This window comes from Nilaparvata lugens, chromosome 6 (genome assembly GCF_014356525.2).
Source record: "Nilaparvata lugens isolate BPH chromosome 6, ASM1435652v1, whole genome shotgun sequence".
In the NCBI taxonomy this organism is placed as follows: Eukaryota; Metazoa; Arthropoda; class Insecta; order Hemiptera; family Delphacidae; genus Nilaparvata; species Nilaparvata lugens.
In genome coordinates, this window is record NC_052509.1 from 5,667,131 (window position 1) to 5,692,949 (window position 25,819).

Below are 25,819 nucleotides of genomic sequence, written 5' to 3' on the forward strand. Positions count from 1 at the left end.
GAACAGAACTTATCATACACATGATGTGCATATGTGTTTGTCAAGCTCCGTTTAATCTACCGGTATCAAGAAATATTGTCATCACTGATATCAGCAGTTACAATGCTACAAGAATAAGATTTCTGTGTTCTTATCAATTTGTACCGGTATCCAAATAAAATAAAAATAAATAATATATTCTATGACTTAGTAGATTTAAACCTATTTTATAAGTGTTATATAGAAACCTGCTGGTTTTATAATAACACATAAAACAATATCACTATCTATTTGATAATAGGTAATGAGTTACCCAAATCATTGGTATTATTAGCTTGGATATGTGCAATGACAAAACTCATCCTATTTGTTTGATGCTTTAAGAAACCTTTTCATGTGAATAATCAATAGTAAAAAAATTGCCATTCATTCTGGATTTTTCAACATGAAGGGGTGAAATGAAACATACAGCATACTAAAGGCGAAAAGACCTAACTTGAGTACTTTGAAAAATTACAGTAGTGGGTACCTACCTAGTTTAAGTAGAAACGTAAAGCTGAAATGTAAAATAATTACATTTTGTCCAATGGGCTAACATACAGAACAGTCTTGTAATTTCATGAGTTTAGAGAATGAATCTTGAAAAATAAGAAACACAAAATCTTTAAGAATATTGAAAGTATACATACATTTTTTTTCAATCACTATTGATGAAACCTCCAGACCCGCAGTCACAGCCGCAGTGAGATGATATACTATTTCATTTTTAGCAAGAATTTGAATTTTACCGGAGACACAGTTTATCCAACACAAGGAATCCAAAGAGCTGTCTTGTACGAATCACTAATTAAAGAACCTAATATATTATTGTTAGTTGAAACTTCTCTCATTTAATTGGAAGAAATATTCTATTGTATTCATAAATTTGAATGAAAATTTAGTTGAATATTATTTTGATACAATTCACATTACACCAAATAAAAAAAATCAAGAAGGCAAGTGACCAAACAGCAAACAGCCCAACAGCGATCAATTCAATTTTTAAAAATGGCCGATAACGCAGCAGGGAATTGGTGTCTAATTGAAAGTGATCCTGGTGTATTTACTGAATTAATAAAAGAATTTGGTAAGTAAAAAACTGTACTTAAATTAAACTACCAATTATTATTTTCATTTTTTAATATTTACCATATCATTCATTCAACGAACGCGATGCATGTTTTACAAGTAACATAACCTAAAACTTTCAAATTTTCAGCCGTTTGTATACTTTTTAGATTATAAACTTGATATAATTAATTTTAATTAAGATACTGGTTTTGATCATTAATATTATAAAATGTTCAATTATAAGTTATATCATGTTTTATGTTTCTCATCTCTTCTATAACTATCTGGGCCAATTATTTGTAATCAACTACCTAACATTACATTATTACTATCTTGATTTTTTCACATTATATTGACTTTTAATTCATTTCTCCACCGTTAATTTTTTTTTGTTAATAACACTAGTTTCAGTGATCTTGCTTATTAATCTGGAACTTTGCCAGCTGCGGAACTTCAATTCTTTCAAGTCATTACTGTAACCTTTTTTGAAGAATGAGTGTTGAGAGTGAATTACCTACAATTTTTAACAAATGCCACCTTATATCAAATCTCAAATGTTTAATCACGGGTTTCAATTATCTTCAAATAATTTCAGAAAGAAACCCCCACCCAAATTTATTTTATTTAAAAACCAACACCAACAACTAGGCCTATAAGTTGAAACTTGGAACAACTGATTTGGTTCATATTTTTAAAAATAATATGTTTTTTTTGTAGAACCATTTTATGCAATTAAAATTACATTTTCCTAAACATTCTCTTAGTTAAAAAATAGACTATTTTATGAGCTCTTTATGTCATGAGTCCATCTCTACTTTTTTTATAACAGGTTAACCTATCACTTTCCGATCTGGGGCCTATTTCACAAAGGTACAAGCATTGTTACCAAACATTGTTATGGACAAGTACTTGTAGTTACAAGTTTACAAGTAGGCTACTAACGTGTCACAAAAAATTATGATCTACAAGTTTACAATTCTACAAGTGATCCAATAGTAAACATAACCTATTTTTATGATAATTTCTTTTTTTTTCATGCTTTAAAAAAAGGTTACTTGTACTTTTTAATAATTACTTTTGAATTATTTGAAAACAATCTAGCCTAATGTTTTTTGTACAGTCTACTTCATTGATTGTTTAATTTGTAACCTACACAGTATATACTGTGTATATATATAGTAAATGTACTATATATAATGTATACTATTTATACTGTGTAGGCCTATATATACTATAGTACATAACCTATGAGGTTCATATTAATGACTTTGGAGATTTATTAAATTTAATTTCCCAATGCATATTTTTCCAAAATAATGAATTATAGAGGGACATAGGGCATTTTTTAATGTTAAAAATAACTATTGAATATTTTAAATAATTTCAATGATTACTTGTAAAACCTCTACATAGCTTTCCACCTCGGTAAAAATTTCATAGTTACGAACAAGTAATTTTTACAAAAACTGTTGGCTACAATAATAATCTTTGTGAAACAGGCAAAATCACTTGTTCGTAACAAGCAATTCACTTGTAAACTTGTAGAAATTCATTGTAACTACAAGTTTACAATTCTGCTTTTGTGAAACGCTTGTAATCAACTGTTCTCCAAAACCATGGTTGGCAACAAGACTTGTAACCTACTTGTACCTTTGTGAAACAGGCCCTTGTTGGCTAAGGGTAAGACCAGGACGGTCAGTTTCAGATAAAGAATTTAGCTTGCTAGCGTTTTTCTAAATATTTTGAATTTGTGGCATTGATCTTCACCGCAATTAAGGTACTTGTTCTATTTGCACCTTGATGCCGCATCCACTAAACCATTATCAAACAATATGTTCAAATAACGACGAGTGCCAGTGTATGACTAAGTGGTTTGCCAGCGCTCGCCTTTGTACACTCCAATTGAGTATCTTTATCTATGATTTAAGGTTAGGGTGATTTAGTAATTATTATATACAGTAGATTTATAACATGTAGAGTATAATTGTAACAAATTTACCTAGTTAAAATATTATTAAACTAATGATTATTGCTCCTATTTCTAGGTTGTTCAGGAGTTCAAGTGGAGGAACTATGGAGCTTAGATTCAGAAGATTTTGATAAGCTCAAGTAAGTTAGAAACTTGAATCCAATCTTAGCTTTATTACTTAAATAAAACTTCAACTATTCTTGATTTTGCTTTAGTGTCTTCATTCCTAATTGTTTTCCACAAATACAACTATTTTATTTGAATCTTGATTTTTCAGGCCTATTCACGGATTAATATTCTTATTCAAATGGGTTCCTGATGATGAACCAACGGCTTCGGTTGTCAAGGATAACCGGCTTGAAAAAATATTTTTTGCCAAACAGGTCAGTTTCGATAGTTTAGATAACAGTAGAATATTATGTCCAGTATTTCAGTGAATACTCATAATTTTGACTTGAGTGAAAACCTTCATCTCAATATTATAGTTACAAAGAATCATACATATAAAAGTCATTGATGAGGTTGGCCCTTCTCAAGCTGAGCTCTGTGCTTAAACTGGTCTGTGACGATACTACTTTCAATTATGTCTCAAAGTTATTCTGATGAGCTAAGTTCTACAAATTGTGTCTAGTATTATTCAATTCAATTTATTTTTACACACACATACAAGTTTTATACCAAAAAGAATACTTGCAAACAACAACAATACACATTAAAACAAAATAAAAAGAAAGTGTTGCAAAAAAAGGGTGGAAGATTGAAGGGTTTTTCCAACTATGGATTTCCATGTACTAGGAAAACCTTCAATCCTTGAGAAGGTGAAAAAGGTATCAGGAAAAGTAGATGTGAAAGGATGGGATGGGGAAGAATAATAAGGGAAAGGATGGAAAAAGAAACCGATAGGACCAGGGGGTTAGAAAAAAAGATTGAAGTACTAGATGAATTACAAAGGATTGCAGAATAAGCAAGCACAAAAGTCAGAAGAATGCACTTTGTGAAACATCTGATAGATAGAAGAAGTAATTGCATTTGATCCATGTGTTAATATCCTGTTTCATTTTTTTACTTTCCTTGCCCTATTACCATAGGTAAGGAAAGTATTGCTTTCCGAAAAAAATCAGGTGCCCCAATTTCCAAATTTCTATACGTTTCAAGGTCCTCCGAGTCCAAAAAAGTGATTTTTGGGTATTGGTCTGTGTGTGTGTGTATAAGAGTGTATGTGCGTCTGTGTACGCGATATCTCATCTCCCAATCAACGGAATGACTTGAAATTTGGAACTTAAGGTCCTTACAGTATAAGGATCCGACACGAACAATTTCGATCAAATGCAATTAAAGATGGCGGCTAAAATGGCGAAAATGTTGTCAAAAACAGGGTTTTTTGCGATTTTCTCGAAAACGGCTCCAACGATTTAGATCAAATTTATACCTAAAAAGCCATTGATAAGCTCTATCAACTCACAAATCCCATATCTGTAAAAATTCCAGGAGCTCCACCCCACCTATGCAATGTTTGATTTTAGATTCCCAATTATCAGGCTTCAGATACAATTTAAACAAAAAATTTCAACTGGAAAAGATTGAGCATAAAAATCTCTACAATTAATGTTCAGTAACATTTTCACCTTAAATTCAAAATAAGCTCGAAGTTCGAGGAAATAAGATTATTAAATTGCAAACTGTTGATTCTATTAAATCATTTACTATGAAGAGATAGCAGACTCCGTGTGTCTGCAGCGTTATTGTCCTGTCACCAGCTGGCTTAGATCTTTGAATAGTAGACTTGAGATGCGCGTGAACACTAGCGTCAGTTGATCAATTTTCATAACGGCAAGGAAAGTTGTGTGAGTGCGCCACACCAGATTTTTTTTAGTAATTTCGGGGATTATATTAATGATTTTACTGCTTATGTATATAAGTTGTTGTCTTCTACTAGATACTAGATATTTTTCAGATTAGTGAATTTGTTTTAGATTTACTCCTCTTTTAAATCGTCAGCCAGAGCCAAGCTCGGGCTCGTGAACACCTATTTCAGTTTGTTATAAAAACCAAAACTGAAGAACTTAATTTTTTAATTTAAATTGCATAAGGCTGGTGATAAGTTAACAAAACAATCTGTGTATATACAGTAAAGCACTCTTAAAATTTCTCTGTAGTAATAGATTTACAGCTGAAATTTCAATTCCTTTATATTTATCCTACATTCCAAGTTAGGTCATGTTAGAGGCCCTGAAATTCCATCAAAAGCTATCTGAAAACACTGACACCAGACCTAAGCCAGAAAGGTCACACAATAAAATATTTTATCATGATTGATTTTATAATATAATCACATTACCTTAATATTTCTATGTTGTTTAAAAATGAATTTTGTTTCAGGTTATAAACAATGCTTGCGCAACACAAGCCATCCTCAGTATACTGCTTAACTGTAAACACCCGGATCTAGTGCTTGGTTCTACGCTGACAGAATTTAAAGATTTCAGTCAGACATTTGATTGCTATCTGAAGGGACTTGCACTCAGCAATTCACAGAAGATACGATCCGTGCATAACTCTTTTGCAAGGTAGGTTTTGAAACTAACCTGCTGTTAGTCAGTAATATTCAGTATAAAATAAGTTGTGACTTGAGCTTTCAGCTGATCAAATATCAACGTTGCCAGAATGTTTAAATGCAAGACCGTCGCATGGAAGCCCATCTGAAAGTCGTAATTTTTAATAAAAGGCTCTAGCCTACAGGGTCTTTATAATAAGTAACCGGACTGACCTAAGGAAATTTATTATTGGCAAAATATGTACAATTTTTCTTTATAAATCTTCAAAGTAGTCCCCATTGGAGTCGATAACACGCTGATACCGGATTTTTCAATCCCTGAACGCTTCCTGGAAGTCGGCAACCTCCATGCTGTCTAGAGCCCTCGTCGTAGCACTTGGACGTTTTCCAGAGTCATTAACCGCGTTCCCTTTAGTTTTCTCGTGATCTTGGGGAACAAAGAGAAGTCCGGTGGTGCCATAAACGGGCTGTAAGGAGGATGTGGCAACGTTACCCTCGACTGTTTGGCCAACTGCTCGGTGACGAGCTTACAGTTTGGCTGGGTGATACAAACTCTTGTGAACGGCCAGTTATACAGAGAGGTGCTCCGTCGACTAACCGCCCGGGTTCATCGAGTCCGTCCGGGGATTGCCGATTCGTGGATCCGACAATGCTCCGTCGCACACCTGCCTGCTCGTCACCGAGCAGTTGACCAAACAGTCGAGGGTAACGTTGCCACATCCTCCTTACAGCCCGTTTATGGCACCACCGGACTTCTTTTTGTTCCCCAAGATCACGAGACAACTTAAGGGGACGTGGTTCATGACTCTGGAAAACGTTCAACGTGCTACGATGAGGGCTCTAGACAGCATAGAGGTTGCCGACCTCCAGGGAGTTTTCAGGGATTGGAAAATCCGGTATCAGCGTGTTATCGACTCCAATGGGGACTACTGGGACCATTGAAGATTTATGAAGAAAAATTGTACATACTTTGCCAATAAAAAATTTCCTGAGGTCAGTCCGGTTACTTATTATACAGACCCTGTACCTACACCTAGTTGTACAAGGTGAATGGAGGGCGAAGCGCAGAGGCTGCTAACCTACCCCACTGGGGCCTAGCGCGAAGCGCTAAATAATATAATAAATAAGAAATGATAAATAATAATTTTTTACCAACTATACAATGCATTGAACCTATTTATTAACAAGCGTTTTTCTTCAATTATCAAAGTTTTGTTGACTCGTTCGGTCAAATAACTTTTGTTCGCAAGAGCTCTCATCGACCGCTGCGGTCTGACCGCCATTAATGAGCATTGTCGCGTTAGTATCACGCTTAGGTATCACGAAGAATGTGAAACTCATAACGCCGTTCTCTATATCCGTGTAGCCTCAATTATTTGATTGCTAATATAACATTTTTTTTATTCAGTAAATAATTGTATTCAGAGAAGTTCTAGATTTTTAAATTATACAGAGTGTCCCACGAAAGGAGTAAGAACCGAAGACCATAGATTATACATGAAATTTGCAACAAAATATGTCTAGTAAAATTGTCTTATAGGTATCGTCTTGTTTTATGTTTTTGAACTTTTTATGAGCGCTCAATGTTGAAAAAAGTACATTTCGTGGAGCTCAAAGCCAAATTTAAAACATTTTTAACGCTCATAAACGTCCAACAAAGGAACAAATTATATGAATCTTATTCGAAATTTTTCCTCTTTCCAACTATATCCTTAGAATTAGATTTTGACTATTATTAAAGTTGTTAAAGCTTTTTCAAATATCGAGAAATTTATAGATCTCGAAAACTATACCATACCATACCCTATGGCGCTACAGCCCTCTGTGGGCCTTGGCCTCCGTCACGATTCTCCTCCATCTCGGTCGATCCTGACACAACTCTCTCCAGTTTCTCACTCCCATCACTCTAAGGTCCTTCTCCACACCATCTATCCATCTCTTTCTTGGTCGACCTCTCCTTCTAGGTCCATCTATTTTTCCATTCAGTGTCACTCTTGGAAGCCTCTCATTATCCATTCTCCACACATGGCCAAGCCATCTTATTCTTTGGCCCTTGACAAATCTAACAATATTCTCACCCTGCAGAGCTTCCTCCACCTCTGCATTGCTCCTTCTCCTCCATGTATCCGCTGCTACCCTTACCGCACCAAACATTTTCCTCACAATTCCTCTCTCAAAATACCCTCAATGCCTCTTCGTCTTTCTTAGTCATTGTCCATGACTCAGAACCGTAGCATACAATCGGTCTGATCAGAGTTTTATAAAGCCTCATTTTACTATTTTTACCTAATACTTTTGATGTCATTAGTCTCTTATTTATATAGTATGCTCTGTTCCCACTCATAATACGTTTCTGAATTTCATCTGTCATATTGTTTCCAGCATTGAGGATAGTGCCAAGGTACTTAAACTCATTCACCCCTTCAAATACTCTCTCTCCCACCTCCAAGTCAATTGTTCTTCTTCTAGCGTTCACTGCGGACATTCTCATATATTTTGTTTTTCCATCATTGACCTGCAACCCCATTTTTTGTGCCTCGCTTTCTAAGCTGGAAAAGCATTCCCTTATGCAGTTAGCATTTCGCGCCATTAAAACCATGCTCCTTCCTGGCTCATTCTAAAATATATATTTCCACCCAGGTTCAGCTTCTGTTCAGATCTCGAAAACTAAGGTCCGATATAAGAAAAATTTATTAAGCATTTTTTGTCAAAATTTCATGTAGAATCTATAGCCTATATGGTCTTCGTATGTTACACCATTCGTGGTACACTCTGTATGATGCGTTTATTCAGCCTTGCATTTGCAAGTATTTCTTTGGACTTGATGGAGTGATCCATGGTCTAGTGGACAGAATACTTGCGTAGCAGCCTAGAGATCTTGTTCAAACCCACTTTGAAAGTGTTTAACTTTTGTTCATTAATCATTTCCATTGTCATTAATCATTGAAAGTGTTTAACTAAGCTCATTGACAGCTCAAATTCAGTTGAGGTGGGACTTTCCCGCGAGGGATTCCCAACCAACAAAAACCAAAACGAGTTTCATTTTTTTGGACTTTATTGCAAATTTTGTTATTGAGGCTGCCATTATTGAAATTGCAGAAATGAATAAGCAAAAAACCTCGCGTTATTTCTATCCCGAATTCAGTGTGATGTATGTGAATGTGTTTTGAATTTTCAATTTTTATCTAATCGAATCAAATCAGTTATATTTTGCTAAAACAAGAATGAATATTTATCAATTTTTTTATTCTTTATTCATTTATACGATAAGTACATTATCAAAATGAATAAAATCATTTACAGAAGCAATAGTACAGAAGCACAATAGCAATAGTAGTAATAGTACATAGTAATAATAGTAGTAATAGTACAATAATCCAGAAGCAATAGTACAATTTCACTATTAAGCCCGGTCCAGACGCTCAAATTTAGCTTCAGTCTTTTGCTCAAGCAAAAGTCGGAGCATGTAAGTCGTTGCGTTGGACGGTAAAACGGATGGGTCTTCAAGCTTAATTCGTCAAACTTGAAATGTATCGGCCGGGAATCTTTTTCCATCAAACCGTCCGTCTTTTGCCTATCCACCAAAACCTAAATCGCGTAAAAATGGAGATAGAGAAATTGTGATTTCAGATTCGGATTCAGCGCCCTCAAATTAATAAAATGCCACGCGAGTACTTGAAAATAAGCAAGTTTTTTATCGATTGTATATAACGCCATTTAACCCCTTTTTTCTTACATGATTCTCATGATACTCTCAGAATTTGATGTTGATATTATGATTTACTATCATGATATATTAAGATGTACTATATTGTTGATAAGAATACTATCTACAAAATTTCAATCCATTTACAATCACTGTGTCTCGAGATATATGATATGTAAACAAAGCCATTTAGCGATTAACAGTAATATTTTTGTCATGTTTTAAATATAGCATTATCCAGTTGAATAAGCGAAAAAATACGATATAATTATTACTCATGTAAAGGATATATGGTAGATGTTGATGACGAACTGAGCTTGTGAGCACAAAAATAGGAAAACGGACGACATAAGACGGATGCGTGTGGACGCAATTTTACATCCGTATTTTGCTTGAACCAAACGATCCGTCTTTTGCTTGAGCAAAACACTAATGGTAAACTTGAGCATCTGGACCGGGCTTTTATACAATCCAAAAAATATAATACAATAACTATTCATTCTATCGTACTCTTGACTTGTAATAATTTATGCCTCATGCATTAGCCCATGTGAGCAGGCTTTTGCATACTGATTGTAAGTTTTGTTGTACATTGTTGTGAACGAAGAAGGATAGATTTAAATTCCATTTGACAGACAATTGTGAACAAAGAAGAATGAAATTAAATTCTGATTGCATTTGACAGACAAACGCTGTTCGAATTTGACTCGAAGTCGGCGTCAAAGGATGACGAGACGTACCACTTTGTCGGATACGTGCCGATCGACGGCCGTCTGTACGAGTTGGACGGCCTCAAGGAAGGACCCATCGACCTTGGCCCGATTCCCGCCGACTCGGCCGAGTCCGACTGGACACAAGTCGTCAAACCAATCATCGAGAAGCGCATCAAAAAGTCAGTACTTCTACCACATTGTGAGATTCCAGTTAGAAAGTCAAGATTTGATTAATTTTGGTTAGATTTACTTGTCTTTCAATGCACGATAAAAACACAAACACTTCTTCCAACTACACCGTTTCAAATTGTTTGTGGTTCCTAATAAGAGTATTTTAATAGGGCTACTTAATTGTTTGGATTATTGATTCAGTGAATTTGTGTTTAGAAATAAATTATCTTGATTTTAAACTTTTTAAAATAGAGACTCAGGAAGTGAAAGTGCAAATTTTTAGTAAGAAAACATGAAGAGCCCAATACATAACCTATAAACTTTGAGTGTTGATAGGAAATGACATTGGATAATACGGCAAGGCGGAACATCCAAAAGGATCTCTCTGCCGATAAAAGCCATAAGAATAAATAAATGATTGATTCAGTTGATTTTGCAAACATCAACTATTTTTAATCATATTTTTAAATCAATAGTTTTAGAGCGCAAAAGTTTACTACTGCACATGAGTTCATAATTTTTAGTGCTGTGAATAGTCAAGTAATAATTGAAACACTTTGAAATAACACCTCCATAACATAAGTAAGCTTTGAAGTCAAGAAACGTCTATAACTAATTTACTAAAGTCATAGAGTAAAGCTAGCATAAGAAGATATCCCATTGTATAGGGCCTTTCTGTTCCAAATTTTACTGTTAACTGAAGCCGATAGTCCTAGTGGTTCTTTTTCGTGAAGCTATGTGACGCTGGTAGTCTCTCAAAGTGTGCCGCTCTTACACTATCACCCCAACAAAACAGTAATAATAGACAGGGTAACCGTACACTGGAACCGTATTCAACCGATCCGTTCGGCCGTTGGATCGGACGAATATGCTGGCCGTCAATTCGGCCGAATATGGTCGTCCATTGGAACCGTTTACGTGAGTCTAGTGCAGTAGTTGGCTGAACTATTGAATATTGAATCAACTACTATCATAGCCACCAAAATTTTTCATAAACAATGATTTTATTGAGATTTTGAAAATTGAATAAACAAATATCCACTAAATTAGTTATTCATTACAATAATCTTACCTTCAGATCCTATTTGTTCAGTATTATTATTAGCGTATGGCTTTGAATGGTGGGGGGACCCAAGGGTAGTTGCACCTCGCCGTATATAGTCCAAAGTTCCAAAGTTCCCTAATGGGAAACCGGACACTAAGGTTATAGTCAGCACAATACTTCAAATTCACACTATTTACTTTGAAATAAAGTTAATTTTAGATAGCATCACTAAATCAAGTACAAAAAAAAATTGATTGGATTAAATCAACAAATGTTTTACCTAATTCACAACACTATTTGATTTGTTTATCTCTAGTATTGCCATCAAACTCACATACAGTATATATTTATGTTTTCCCCACTTTCACCTTGATTGAATTGTATAGTTATAATATTATAGTTTAGCTTACCTTGTTGAATCAAAGTTTTTCTATTCGAAGTAATAGTATCGTTTTCTGTTTTGGTACTCGTCACCGGCACTCAAACTGTGGTTTTGCTGGTTTCGCCGAATTAGTATATTATTATGTTGAAAAAATTATACTTCTTATTCTAAAATATTACTTTTTGTAATCTGTATTCATTTGTGAATATTTTTTGTAAGGCAATAAAATTTGATTTGAAGTTCTTTTTGATTTTAAAAAGTCCAAACATATACAAAACCGAAACAAAGCACAAAACCACTAAGCTAAATTCAGAAAATATTAAATTAGACAATAAATTTAGAGCCGAAAATTTGTTCAGTAATCTTTGTCTACAGATTCCTTTGAACATCACGACTATGATATCTTTTGTCTCGCATATCCCACAATGGAACATGCTCTTGAACCAAGCTTATCAACTTTTCATTGTCCATAGTTGAAACTTTATAAAACAGAACAAGTTCAAAAAACAAAAACAGACAAGACTGTGAAACAATTTTGTGGTTAGGATGATGTTGTCTCAGCTCGACTTCGGCCGGATAGAGCCGGAAAATCCCATTCAATTCGGATCGAAAACTTGGTCCGGCCGTGCACGGACGTATGAACCTGTTGCAATGGACGAGCATCTATAGCTTTGTTGGGGGATCGTTCGGTAGTTTTCGGCCGATGCTAGTTCGGATGAAATCGGTTCCAGTGGACGGCCCAACTAATCGGCTTGAAATTTGAAACATTAACAATCTATAGCATGGGATATCTTCTTATGCTATCTTTTCTCTATGCTAACGTTTATAACTAACTTGATAAATAAACAGATTGTGTGAATTGTTTGTGTTCAGGTACAACGAGGGCGAGATTCATTTCAACCTGATGGCTTTGGTTTCTGACCGCAAGATGAAATACGAGAAGAGGTTGGCAGAACTGGAGGGCGTGGCGGGTGCCGAACAAGAGATCACCAGGTTGCAGCTGCTCATCGAAGTCGAGGAGACCAAGGTCAATAAATATCGATAACAATATTTATATTTTATAGTTCGAAAATATTTTGATTGGTTGATTGGATAAAAGCTAGCATTTGCTTATTCTGAGTAATTTTCAGGACTCGCTTGAACAAAGTTGGCTAGCACTAACTAGGCTTATAGTGAGGCCCACATTTTAATGTCGGTGTACAAAGGTAGAACAGTGTTGCCGATTCTCTTCCTTGCCAGTGCCATCTATAGAAGACAGCTTATACCTGTGATATCGGGGCACCGAGCTTCGCTCGTTATTTATTTATTGATGAACAGAACTCAAATCTTTAAAATGATTGGGGAAGGACTAACAAGCACAGCCCAAAACTGTTTCTTCCCCGAATTTTAATTTATACACTATAAATATTCCAAAAAGTAGGTTATGTTCCATACACATGAATTCAGGTCAAATTTTTAGTCCAAATATTTGAAAACATAAAAGTTCTAATTTAGATTGTTTACATACCAAATTGAATAACAAAATAACACTCACTAATCACTTAGAACTGTAAAATAGACTTTGATTATTATGATATATACCATCTCATGCCAACAAATCAGATTATTTTGATCGAGTCAATTAAAATTTCTAGATTTCTCGCGAGATACGGTAAGCTAATTGATTACACAGCTGATCTCCCACGCAGACACACGCATCTTCTGTTTTTCGACAGACGACGAAATTATCATCTGTTTTTCTAAGGATGAATTATCCTTTTCATGTCCTTCAGCGAGTTTTCCCAGGGATGAGACCTAGTGCAATCGAATTTTTATATCATAAACCTACTATGTTCCAAATTTCGTGAGAATCGTTAGAGCCGTTTTCGAGATCCGTTGAACATAAATAACCAGATATAATAAAACAAAATAAATCTTATAGCACCCTTTATTTTTGAAAAAAAACTTTAAAATAGTTGAACAACTAGTTTCGGTTTGCACCATCTTCAGGTTATAAAATAGAATAAAATTCAATAACTGTTTACTAATTGATATAAAACGAACATATGCTTAAATTCATATGACTAATTTATTTCTGGTAAAAGTTATTAAATTTGAAATTTATATTTTAAAATTTTAAATTTTATTTATTCACTTTTAATTTATCAAAATAAATTTATACAAAAATAATTTGACAAAAAAAAATTAAGTCAAATTGGATTATATTTATTAAATTATTCCTATTCAATTTTGCAGTTTTGTAGATATAAAATAAGAGAAATGAGAAACATAATTTTAATATCTTCAGGAAACCCACGCATACAAATTATCTTATTCCAAAAGAATCTAACCATCCATGGCAGCAAAAAACAGCAGCATTCAGATCAATGATTTATAGATTGATAAATATTCCTATGTCAAAAGAAAATTATGAAAAAGTAGTGAAAATTATAAAACATTTTGCAGTAACAAATGGATATGATACCAAATTTTATTGATAAGATGATATATAAGCAAAAATATAAACAAATTAATCCACAAAATGATAGAAAATCAGAAAATAAGGAAAATATTTTGTATTCCATACAACACTATTCTCAATAAGGCAATTAGGAAGACGTTCGCAAAAAAATTTTATTTAGGATACAAAACAACAAATAATGCTTTTGATTTAATAAAGAAGATTTCTAATAAAAAAATACAACAGGAACAATTTAAAAAATCAGGCGTTTATAAACTGGAATGTAGTAAATTTGTGAAACATTTTACATTGGTCAAACACGTAGATGTTTTCAAAAAAGGTTCAATGAACATAATAAATTCAGGCTTTAAATTCAAAAAATACTACTCAAAAATCAGCGTTTGCTGAGCATTTAATTGAGAATAATCATAATCATATCAATATAAATTCTAATATGAAAATATTAAGCATTGGTAGTGAAAGTAATAAATTGAATGTAAAAGAAGAATTTTATATCTATAAAACTGCAAAATTGAATAGGAATAATTTAATAAATATAATCCAATTTGACTTAAATAATCCTATTTCTGATAAAATTAAAAATGAATAAATAAAATTTAAATTTAATAACTTTTACCAGAAATAAATTAGTCATATGAATTTAAACATATGTTTGTTTTATGTCAATTAGTAAACCGTTATTGAATTTTATTTTATTTTAGAACCTGAAGATGGTGTAAACCGAAACTAGTTGTTCAACTATTTTAAAGTTTTGTTTTTTTTTTAATAAAGAGTGCTATAAGATTTATTTTGTTTTATTAATTTAAAAGTAGCCCATGTCAATAAGTGTTTTATAACAAGATATAAATATAAATAACCAAATATAAAATACAGAAATTGCTTGTTTAATATAATAGGGTATCTAATGTAATATTAACTGTTCATTCTAGTTTTAAATAATCATCAAAAAATACTGTATATTTTCCAATGATAGATTAATACATTTTCATAATTGATGTCAAATATTTCGCCATTTGGTTATATTTCTACATTGTCGAAAAACGATCGCAGAGCTAACAAAGGACAGCGCTATCTGCTTTGTCGATGATAGACAAGGATTTCAAAACTATTTCTAATCGAATACTGTCACCATAACTGTCTTCCATAAGTGGGTCTCACTTTAGTATCCTTCATTTTATTTTATGACTCGATTCAGTTAGAATAACGGCATTATCAAGTGTCAAAGATTCACTAATACAATTTTTAATACATAAGAACTAGCATATCATTATTCACCTGAATTTTTGCATCAGCTTGAACTAGTTGCTAGTCACTAGATTAGCTTGAACTAATGTCTATTTGCTAGCCACTAAAAAGTAAATTCGTATGGCTTTTGTTGGTGGGGAGTCCCTTGCGGGAAGGTCCCACCGCCTGAATAATCATATATAATTTAAGCCGTCAATGGATTAAGTTAGTGGCTAGCCACTAGATTCTAGTTTTCATTCAATCGTTCCAATATTTCATCAATAAATATTTCTATCGGTCAAGCAATAGGCACTTGAAAATTGTGCAAATGCAGCTCTGCTCTTGAAGGGGGGGATCTGAGTTGATCAAGAATCATCTTGGATATTTATACATTATTTATTGTCTCTTTCCTGTTTAGGGCTACTCGCTTGTAATAGAAATACAAATCTCAGTACCGTTTTTTGAATTATTTTATCACAACATGTTTCGGGCATTCATGCCATTTTCAAGTGATTTGAAATAAATAAATAATAGTCGATTTGAAACAGATAAATACTATTATTTATTTATTTCAAATCACTTGAAAATGGCATGAATGTCCGACACATATTGTGATGAAATAATTCATAAAGGGTACTGATATTTGTATTTCTATTTATACATTTATTCTTATGACAATAAATAGTCTCATGCAAAGGAAGCTTCCCTGTACACATGTAGGAGTTGCTGCAGACCTGAGAAACTCTCTCATTGTTGAAAAATTAATTGATTAACGAATTCCTAACATACTAACAATGCATTCAGTAATTAGAATTAATAAATGAATTGAGGGGCCTAGATGCAAAAGTCACATTCTCCATTTTTTCGAGAAATTGAGTTATTTATATGGCTGTGTTCGTATTTTAAAGGGGAATCAGACTGTCTGGTTGTTTTGTAGCAAAACTCACTTTTACAGACCTAAAAATTGTATTGAAAATCACGATTTGGATCAAAAGTCACATTTACCAGTCGATGTTTTGCAGCAAAACTTACACTCTCCAGTTAAGCCAATCACAGGGCATCTGAAGGTTGCAAAGCATCATGGGTGTGCTCAGTTCATTGCTCTCAGTGCTCTGTTTCGGTGTGCACTTTTGTTGGTTAGATTCATTTGTTTTGATCGTCCACTTCAATTTGTTATATTATTATTTTGAATTAGTTCAATATCCAAGTAGTAAGGAATTCAATGGAAGAACAAATCAAGATTTCTACTGGAATGACTAGAGAGAAGAAAATATCTCTTGATAAGTGGAAGCGAAATGCTGCAGAAAAACATGGTGATATTCAATATGGAACCACTCATCAAACAAAACAAAAAAGGATGATGTGAATAATTTGTTGGAAAAACACTACGGTGATCAGTGGAGGCAAAATGAAGAGTTGATTTTCTATAGAAAAATTATTGATGGAGCTGTTGATGAAGATGAAGAGCCAACATGTGAGCTGTTTCAGGAAATAAATTACATCAATGTTTCATGTCATACAATAATCATTATTTCTAATGTCATTCTTATTTCTACTACTATGAACAGTTTTTCTTTCATAATGTATTTGAAATGTATGTGAATACTTGTTATTTTTCCATGAGGATGAAGAAGAGCCTTAAGAGCCTTTTCCAGAAATAAATTACAGCAATGTTTGATGTCAAACAGAAATGACTAATAATATTTCAAGCTTATTCATTTCTACTGCTATGGACAGTTTTTTACTATGTATTAAACATGTATGAAAATACTCTTGTTTATTTTTTCATGGTTATTCCTCCTGGTAAGAATTTTATCACAAATCACTTGCGATTTATTTTTCTTGGTTCTAGTTGTATCCCATCTATTTTGGTACAAAACTTACATTCTCCATGTAAGTTTGCTTCAAAATTCACATTTAACCAAATTTTGCTACAAAGCTCACACTTTGTGTATTTTGAAGTTAAATTCCTGTTTTATTTAATTCAACAACTTATTGAAGCTGTGTGCGGGTAGTTGGTATGGTTTCAAGCTTTGCTTGAAAAAAAAAACTTGCAACAATATCCTTATTTTATTTATCATCATGAAACAGTTTTTTGCGGTTTCCCAAAAATTTGGAAAAGTGGAAAGTGTGACTTTTGCATCTAGGCCCCTCAATTGTATGCAACTTTAGTAAGTCAAGTGTTCAGTTCCTCAAGTTCATGTTGTTTTCAAAAAGTCATATATATTCAATATATATTGAATCACATATTGTGGATATTCTAAAGCTGCGTACACATATTCGCGCTTCCAACCCGCACCGAGCACGCTCCTCCCTCGTACCGCCCTCGTACCACCATCGAACCACAGTCGCTCCACCCACGCACCCATCATGAACGTTACGGAAGATGTTAGATCTTCTCGCGTTCCTCGGTCGAACCACTGTTGCTCCCCGGTCGATCATCAATCGCTCTGCTGGAGTGACGTTCGGTTGCGGAGCAGAGCGAAAGTCTGTACGCACCTTAAGAATATTTAAATGATACAAGCATATTGCAACTCAACCCTAAACTAGCTTTCAACATCAACTTACTTTCCCCTAACCCATTCTCACTAATAGTGTGCAACGGTGTAGCTGATTGTGTATCATCAGCCTGCAACGAAAACTTGATACCGTGCAACTTGACGAACTGAATGTATCAACTCCTCATTTGTTTCTCAGTATCTCAATAAATGGTCAAAATAGTTACTCCATGAACTGTGATACTAAGAACTTGAAGAACTGATGTTTACTTCTAAAAATTACTGATATATTGATACGTGAAATCTATCTTTGTGATGCAAAAACTTGAGCCCGGTTGCACAAAAGCTGGTTAAATTTTAACCGTGACTTCGAGAACAGGCGAAAAGGCGTCATTGAAAAGATAGCTTCTCTGATTGGTTCTCGTGGAATTAATCACGGTTAAAATTCAACCGACTTTCGTGCAACCGGTACTTAATCTTGGGATCAGAATCATTCTCTGCTGCCTAGTAGTCAAGTCTTAGCGCAAAATATAAATAATATTATTAACGGAGGTATATTTTTTGTTATTAAAAATATAGACTTTTATTGTCGATTCGAATTTTCAATAATTTAGTGTTGTCGCTTTCGTAGGTGCGCCAATACCGAGTGGAGAGTGTGCGACGGAGACACAACTACTTGCCTTTGATTGTTGAGCTGCTTAAGATATTGGCCAGAGAAGGACAGCTGCTGCCTTTGTACGAGAAAGCCAAGCAGAAGTCCATGGATAGGCATGCCAAGAAAGTGAAGACATCCTGATTCAACCACAATTGCTAATTGGGCAAAGTGAATAAAAGCGAGTATGACAAGTAAATCCTCTATCAGCATCAAGAGACAAATAAACGAAATAATCAAAGTGAATACTCTCAAATAAATGCTTGTGAGTCGAGAAATTCGTAAATAAATGCCTGAATCGGTGTGAGGGTTAGGCTAGCTACACACACATCGAGTTTTGGTCGTACGATTTCTTGCCGTCCCTATAAATTCGATTAGATTAAACAGCTGATTTCAAACAAATGATGTTTGTCAAGTACCGTTTAATTTAATGGAATTTATAAGCTCGGCAAAAAATCGAACGTTCAAAAATCGATGTGTGTGTAACTGGACTAAATGCTAGCCAATCCATACAAGGCGTTTCTTCAGTCGACCGTGTTAGACTTGGCGTGGAAGTCAAGCACTTGTGCTACTCGTTTTTATACACTAGGCCCAATCTATATGTTTATCTCTGTCTCATGCCTCAGCAAAGCTTATTTTGTCAATAAACTATTCACTCCAATGTGTTACTATGTTTGTCAAACACAAGTAGTCTCAAATTTTATCGAATAAGTCAATGCTTTCAAGAAGTCTTGGGGAATTTCGATTCACTAGAAAGAGATCTTTCGAATTATGAATGACATTCAGTGGAGTCGGCTTCTCAAGTCCTCAAAGTAATGAGATGAATGAACTCACAGCTTTAGGGCCAAGCCACACGAAGCGTTTTTCAGGTGTTTTCAGATGAGTCGGCTGAGCAGGAAGCTATCGATTGACTGATTGTGTTGGCGTGCTGGAATCGATAATCAGCCAGTCGGAGAGCTTCCGAGTCTGCCCTGTCGAATCGTATGAAAACTCCTGAAAAAACATACTTGTGGCTTGACCCATGGGTGAGTGCTGAATTATCAGTAAGAAAGAGATTTTTAAGCTTTTGATATTAGGAGTCAACTTCTCAAGTGGTCAATCGTCCAACGGAGGCTGGTAAATCAAGTGGATAGCAGGCTATGTGAATATGTAATACCATAGAATAAGAATAGAGAAATTATGTAAAAATTAAAGTAACCTTTTTTAAAAACTATTTTATCACTCACTCAGCACTGAACTCACAAAAAGGTTGAAGAATACAAAGCCCTTCGAGTTGGTGTAGTGCTAGTGAAGTGAAAAAAGTATATTAAATAAAAGTGTAGCGAAAGAATTTAAAGTAGAATAATTTTATATTAGAACTGTAGGCTTCACTGGAAGACTTGAGCAATAAAAATTAATATTTTAGGATAAAAAATAAGAGAACAAAATTAATGGTTAGAAATTGGCCATTTTTGTGTATTGGAATATGGGCTTTAGTACACTCAACAATAAATTTTCCACTTTTCGACCGAATTTTACTTATGATGCATGATTTTGGACCGCCTTGACCGCCTTGAAGAATGAAGTGTATAGTACGTTGAAATCTGAGCATTTTGTCAGAAGTTATTGATTTTTTCTTCAAATTTCACTCATTTTTTGAAAAATCATAACTCAGTACTCATTGGAGATAGAGAGTTTTAATTGATATCATTTTATTCGGAATTTTATATTCTAGAAAAAAGGCGAGAGCAAATTTTTCTGTCCGTTTACGAGATTAAGCAGAAATAGCTGAAAACTGGAAAATGAGACGAAAATACGAGGTTTTTGGGCCATTCTGTATCTAGCACAAGGAAATTTTGCATGAAGAAATTGGTTCTGGACTTCTCTTATGTACCCAAATAATATATTAAAAAATCAGAATACAATATAAATTGCAAGCACACCCCCTTTTTATGTCTATATTGAGACTGGACTATATTAGTACATATCTTTTTCAAATCAGATAGTACTGTATGATGAATTGAATTGAATTGAATTGAATTGAATTTATTGCCAAAAATCACATACAAATATTTGTGCAATACAATCACTAAAGTATACAATATACAATCACCTAAAAATATACATTTATTGTAACTTGCACAACAATAATTATCAATGTAATATTCGGCACTGCCAACATAAGAGTCCTTGTGTGTTGGCAGTGAGTTGCGGTTAAATTATTCTGCTTCAATTCAGGTCAAGTAAGAAGCGATATAAAAATTAAAATAAAAAGAGCTAAAGAAAGTATTACAGCAATATACAAAAGTCTCAAAGGCTCAGAAAAAAAAATTAAAAACTTAAGAATAGTACATACTATATGACAAAGTAGAATCCAATTAACCACTGTGACGTCTTGAGGCCATCATGAAGTGAATATTTCACACAGGGAATACATAAAAATATACGATGATGAGGGAACATTTACAATACCTGGTTCGAGAACGTGAAAATGAAAAACCATTGCTCAATGTTTTTAGTAACAATGCTTGTTGGATACAATATTATACTTTATACAACTAGTTTGAAGAATATGTTATGCTCAATCCAATAATCTATGCTTTTGCTTAAATTACGTGTCATTTGTTTATCTATAAAATCGTTTGGAATTTTATTTATAATGTAGCTGCAATAATAGGTAAATTCATGCCTCAGCAAAGCTTATTTTGTCAATAAACTATTCACTTCAATGTGTTACTATGTTTGTCAAACACAAGTAGTCTCAAATTTTATCGAATAAGTCAATGCTTTCAAGAATTCTTGGGGAATTTCGATTCACTAGAAAGAGATCTTTCGAATTATGAATGACATTCAGTGGAGTCGGCTTCTCAAGTCCTCAAAGTAATGAGACTTCTGAGATGAATGAACTCACAGCTTTAGGGCCAAGCCACACGAAGCGTTTTTCAGGTGTTTTCAGATGAGTCGGCTGAGCAGGAAGCTATCGATTGACTGATTGTGTTAGCGTTCTGAAATCGATAATCAGCCAGTCGGAGAGCTTCCGAGTCTGCCCTGTCGAATCGTCTGAAAACTCCTGAAAAAACATACTTGTGGCTTGACCCATGGGTGAGTGCTGAATTATCAGTAAGAAAGAGATTTTTAAGCTTTTGGTATTAGGTTAGGAGTCAACTTCTCAAGTGGTCAAACGTCCAACGGAGGCTGGTAAATCAAGTGGATAGCAGGCTATGTGAATATGTAATACCATAGAGAAACGATAGCATAAGTAGATATCCCATGGTATAGGGCATTTATGTCGCAACTTTTACTGTTATCCCAAGCCGATAGTTCACATAGTTCTTTCCTATGCAGCTGTGTGACGCTGGTAGTCTCTCAAACTGTGCCGTTCATACACAATCACTCCAACAAAACAGTGAAAATTGACAATAATCGACAGTAATCATCGGCTTGAGATAAGTAAAGGTTACAGTAAGGTAACAGTAAAGGTTGCGACATAAACACCCTATACCATGGGATATCTACTTACGCTATTGTTTCTCTATGGTAATACCATAGAATAAGAATAAATAAACTATGTAAAAATTAAAGTAACCTTTTTTAAAAACTATTTTATCACTCACTCAGCACTGAACTCACAAAAAGGTTGAAGAATACAAAGCCCTTCGAGTTGGTGTAGTGCTAGTGAAGTGAAAAAAGTGTAGCGAAAGAATTTAAAGTAGAATAATTTTATATTAGAACTGTAGGCTTCACTGGAAGACTTGAGCAATAAAAATTAATATTTTAGGATAAAAAATAAGAGAACAAAATTAATGGTTAGAAATTGTCCATTTTTGTGTATTGGAATATGGGCTTTAGTACACTCAACAATAAATTTTCCACTTTTCGACCGAATTTTACTTATGATGCATGATTTTGGACCGCCTTGAAGAATGAAGTGTATAGTACGATGAAATCTGAGCATTCTTTCTGAAGTTATAAGTGTTTGAAATTTTGATCCTTGAGGTGTCCTTAAGCGCGCCTCTCCACTAGGAAATACTGAAATGAAGTGCATCTAACGGGTGATTCTCATAGAACATAATCTTATGAACTTATGTCATTGTGCCAAATATCAATGTGAAGACTATGTAGTTGGTGATGATGGTTGAAGCTGAAAATTAGGTGTTTTTCACAATACAAGGAGCATTGTTGTCAGGTGTACCTGGAAATCTATATGAGATAGAGCGCTCTACCTGATCTCAGATTGTAGAGCACAAAAATACGCCCAAAGGGATTTTGAATCATACATCTAAATGGTAACAATCGGAAGATATTGTTGATCAAAATCTAAAATTCATCAAAAATTGATTTTTTCTTCAAATTTCACTCATTTTTGAAAAATCATAACTCAGTACTCATTGGAGATAGAGAGTTTTAATTGATATCATTTTATTCGGGATTTTATATTCTAGAAAAAAGGCGAGAGCAAATTTTTCTGTCCGATTACGATATTTTGCAGAAATAGATGAAAAATGGAAAATGAGCCGAAAATACGAGGTTTTTGGGCCATTCTGTATCTAGCACAAGGAAATTTTGCATGAAGAAATTGGTTCTGGACTTCTCTTATGTACCCAAATAATATATTAGAAAATTAGAACTACAATATAAATTGCAAGCACACCCCCTTTTTATGTCTATATTGAGACTGGACTATATTAGTACATATCTTTTTCAAATCTGATTGTACTGTATGATAATGCAGTACTTGAATTGGGAATCTAAGTTGATGATAAGCGTGTCAGGTTCATGTTTCAACTTATCTCTTATCCAATTGATGATAATAATAAGATACCAGTGCGACTACGGAGCCAACCGTTTTCTTAAACTCAAAACAACCCAAATTGCTTTCAAGAACCGAAATTCAGCCGATTTAAGCTGGGTTCTCACATCAGTGAACGTGTTCCATAATGTGGTAATATTATTCCCGTAAGTTCTAATGGTGGGACTATTCACACCCGCTTGGCCGGGCTGCTGACGGCTGAAGTGGAAATAGTCCAATCAGAACTCATGGAATTCATATTTTTACTGTACTGATCACATTCACAGATATGTGGAAATCCAGCTACAATCAGAAATAATTGGGATAAAATGGAAAAAAATAATATTCAATTTAAAAATCTTTATTTTCTAAACTACCATACTTTTTACTTTCCTTGCCCTATTACCATAGGTAAGGAAAGTATTGCTTTCCGAAAAAAAATTAAGGTACCCCAATTTCTATACGTTTCAAGGTCCCCTGAGTCCAAAAAACTGGTTTTTGGGTATTCGTCTGTGTGTATGTGAGTGTATGTGCGTCTGTGTACACGATATCTCATCTCCCAATTAACGGAATGACTTGAAATTTGGAACTTAAGGTCCTTTCACTATAAGGATCCGACACGAACAATTTCGATCAAATGCAATTCAAGATGGCAGCTAAAATGGCGAAAATGTTGTCAAAACAGGGTTTTTCGTGATTTTCTCGGAAACGGCTCCAACGATTTTGATCAAATTCATACCTAAATAGTCATCGATAAGCTCTATCAACTGCCACAAGTCCCATATCTGTAAAAAATCCAGGAGCTCCACCCCACCTATGCAATGTTTGATTTAGATTCCCAATTATCAGGCTTCAGATACAATTTAAACAAAAAATTTCAAGTGGAAAAGATTGAGCATAAAAATCTCTACAATTAATGTTCAGTAACATTTTCACCTTAAATTCAAAATAAGCTCGAAGTTCGAGAAAATAAGATTATTAAATTGCAAACTGTTGATTCTATTAAATCATTTACTATGTAGAGATAGCAGACTCCGTGATGGAGCTCCGCCCCATCAATGCAGATAGATTCCCAATTATCAGGCTTCAGATACAAATGATACACCCACGTTAGCAAAGTAATCGTTGAGTATATCTGCATCTAGGCTTATTTCTTTTGTGTTTTTCTTTATTTCCAGCAGCTCGTTAATGTATTCCCAAGTTTTCTTGGCGTTATTCCTATGTTCATCGAACTTCTCATTAAAATAATCTATTTTGCCCTTTTTATTAAATTATTTAAAGTATTCCGTAGTTTTTGTAGCGGGTTTGCAATTCAATATTGTTTGGCTGTCGTGAGAGCTTCCTGTGTAATTTGTCTCTTTCTCGGATTGCATTGACTAGACTGGGTGTTATCCATTTTTTTAGTGGTCTATTTTTTTTACTTAGTCTGATTGTTTTTGTTCTTTTGTGTGTTAGTTGTGTCAATTTTTCAATGAAATTAGTAACCATTTGATCGATATTTTCGGTGCTGTAAACATCAGACCAGTTTTCAACCTGTAAGTCAGCTATTAATTCGTCAAAATCAGTTACAGTTTTAGTCCATAACTTCTCGGTTACCGTGTTATTTTTCATGGCTTCACTCAAGTGCAGTGAAATACTGTAGTGATCTGTTATATTAGTTTTAATAATCACGCCACGCTGCAGGTCTCTATTGTTTCCCCCCTCCTTAAAAAATATGTGGTCTATGCAGGTACCATTTCCATTGACTATCCTTGTCGGTTTATTGATGTAGGATTTAAATCCATTGATATGTAGTGTGCTCAAGTACTCATTTGTTAAACTATTGTTTTCTAAAATATTAAGATTTATATCGCCCATTAGAATTACATTGGTAGTGTCCTTCATTCTGTTTAAACAAGCGGTATGATAATGCAGTACTTGAATTGGGAATCTAAGTTGATGATAATTGTGTCAGGTTCATGTTTCAACTTATCTCTTATCCAAGTGATAATAGTGCGACTACGGAGCCAACCGTTTTCTTAAACTCAAAACAACCCAAATTGTTTTCAAGAACCGAAATTCAGCCGATTTAAGCTGGGTTCTCACATCAGTGAACGTGTTCCATAATGTGGTAATATTATTCCCGTAAGTTCCAATGGGACTATTCACACCCGCTTGGCCGGGCTGACGGCTGAAGTGGAAATAGTCCAATCAGAACTCATGGAATTCATACATATTTTTACTGTACTGATCACATTCACAGATATGTGGAAATCCAGCTACAATCAGAAATAATTGGGATAAAATGGAAAAAATAATATTCAATTTAAAAATCTTTATTTTCTAAACTACCATACTTTTTACTTTCCTTGCCCTATTACCATAGGTAAGGAAAGTATTGCTTTCAGAAAAAAAATTAAGGTACCCCAATTTCTAAATTTCTATACGTTTCAAGGTCCCCTGAGTCCAAAAAACTGGTTTTTGGGTATTCGTCTGTGTGTGTGTGTGTATGTGAGTGTATGTGCGTCTGTGTACACGATATCTCATCTCCCAATTAACGGAATGACTTGAAATTTGGAACTTAAGGTCCTTTCACTATAAGGATCCG

The 25,819-nt window shown here is 34.2% G+C and overlaps 1 protein-coding gene across 1 annotated transcript; it reads left to right on the forward strand.

The window, feature by feature from the left end:
- The first annotated feature begins 984 nt into the window (after positions 1-984).
- On the forward strand, positions 985-19,125 carry LOC111056967 (ubiquitin carboxyl-terminal hydrolase isozyme L5). Its single transcript, XM_022344377.2, has 7 exons — positions 985-1,105; positions 3,135-3,198; positions 3,336-3,441; positions 5,438-5,625; positions 10,004-10,210; positions 12,503-12,656; positions 18,444-19,125. Exons 1-7 carry the CDS (start codon positions 1,027-1,029, stop codon positions 18,606-18,608), a joined length of 963 nt encoding a protein of 320 aa, XP_022200069.1. The 5' UTR covers positions 985-1,026; the 3' UTR covers positions 18,609-19,125.
- The last annotated feature ends 6,694 nt before the right edge of the window (positions 19,126-25,819 follow it).

Bases quoted from the DNA above. Each gene is read 5' to 3' on its own strand.
- LOC111056967 (XM_022344377.2), top strand. From the start codon at position 1,027: ATGGCCGATAACGCAGCAGGGAATTGGTGTCTAATTGAAAGTGATCCT. The intron at 1,106-3,134 runs GTAAGTAAAAAA...TCCTATTTCTAG, and splicing joins TGAATTAATAAAAGAATTTG to GTTGTTCAGGAGTTCAAGTG. The intron at 3,442-5,437 runs GTCAGTTTCGAT...ATTTTGTTTCAG, and splicing joins AAATATTTTTTGCCAAACAG to GTTATAAACAATGCTTGCGC.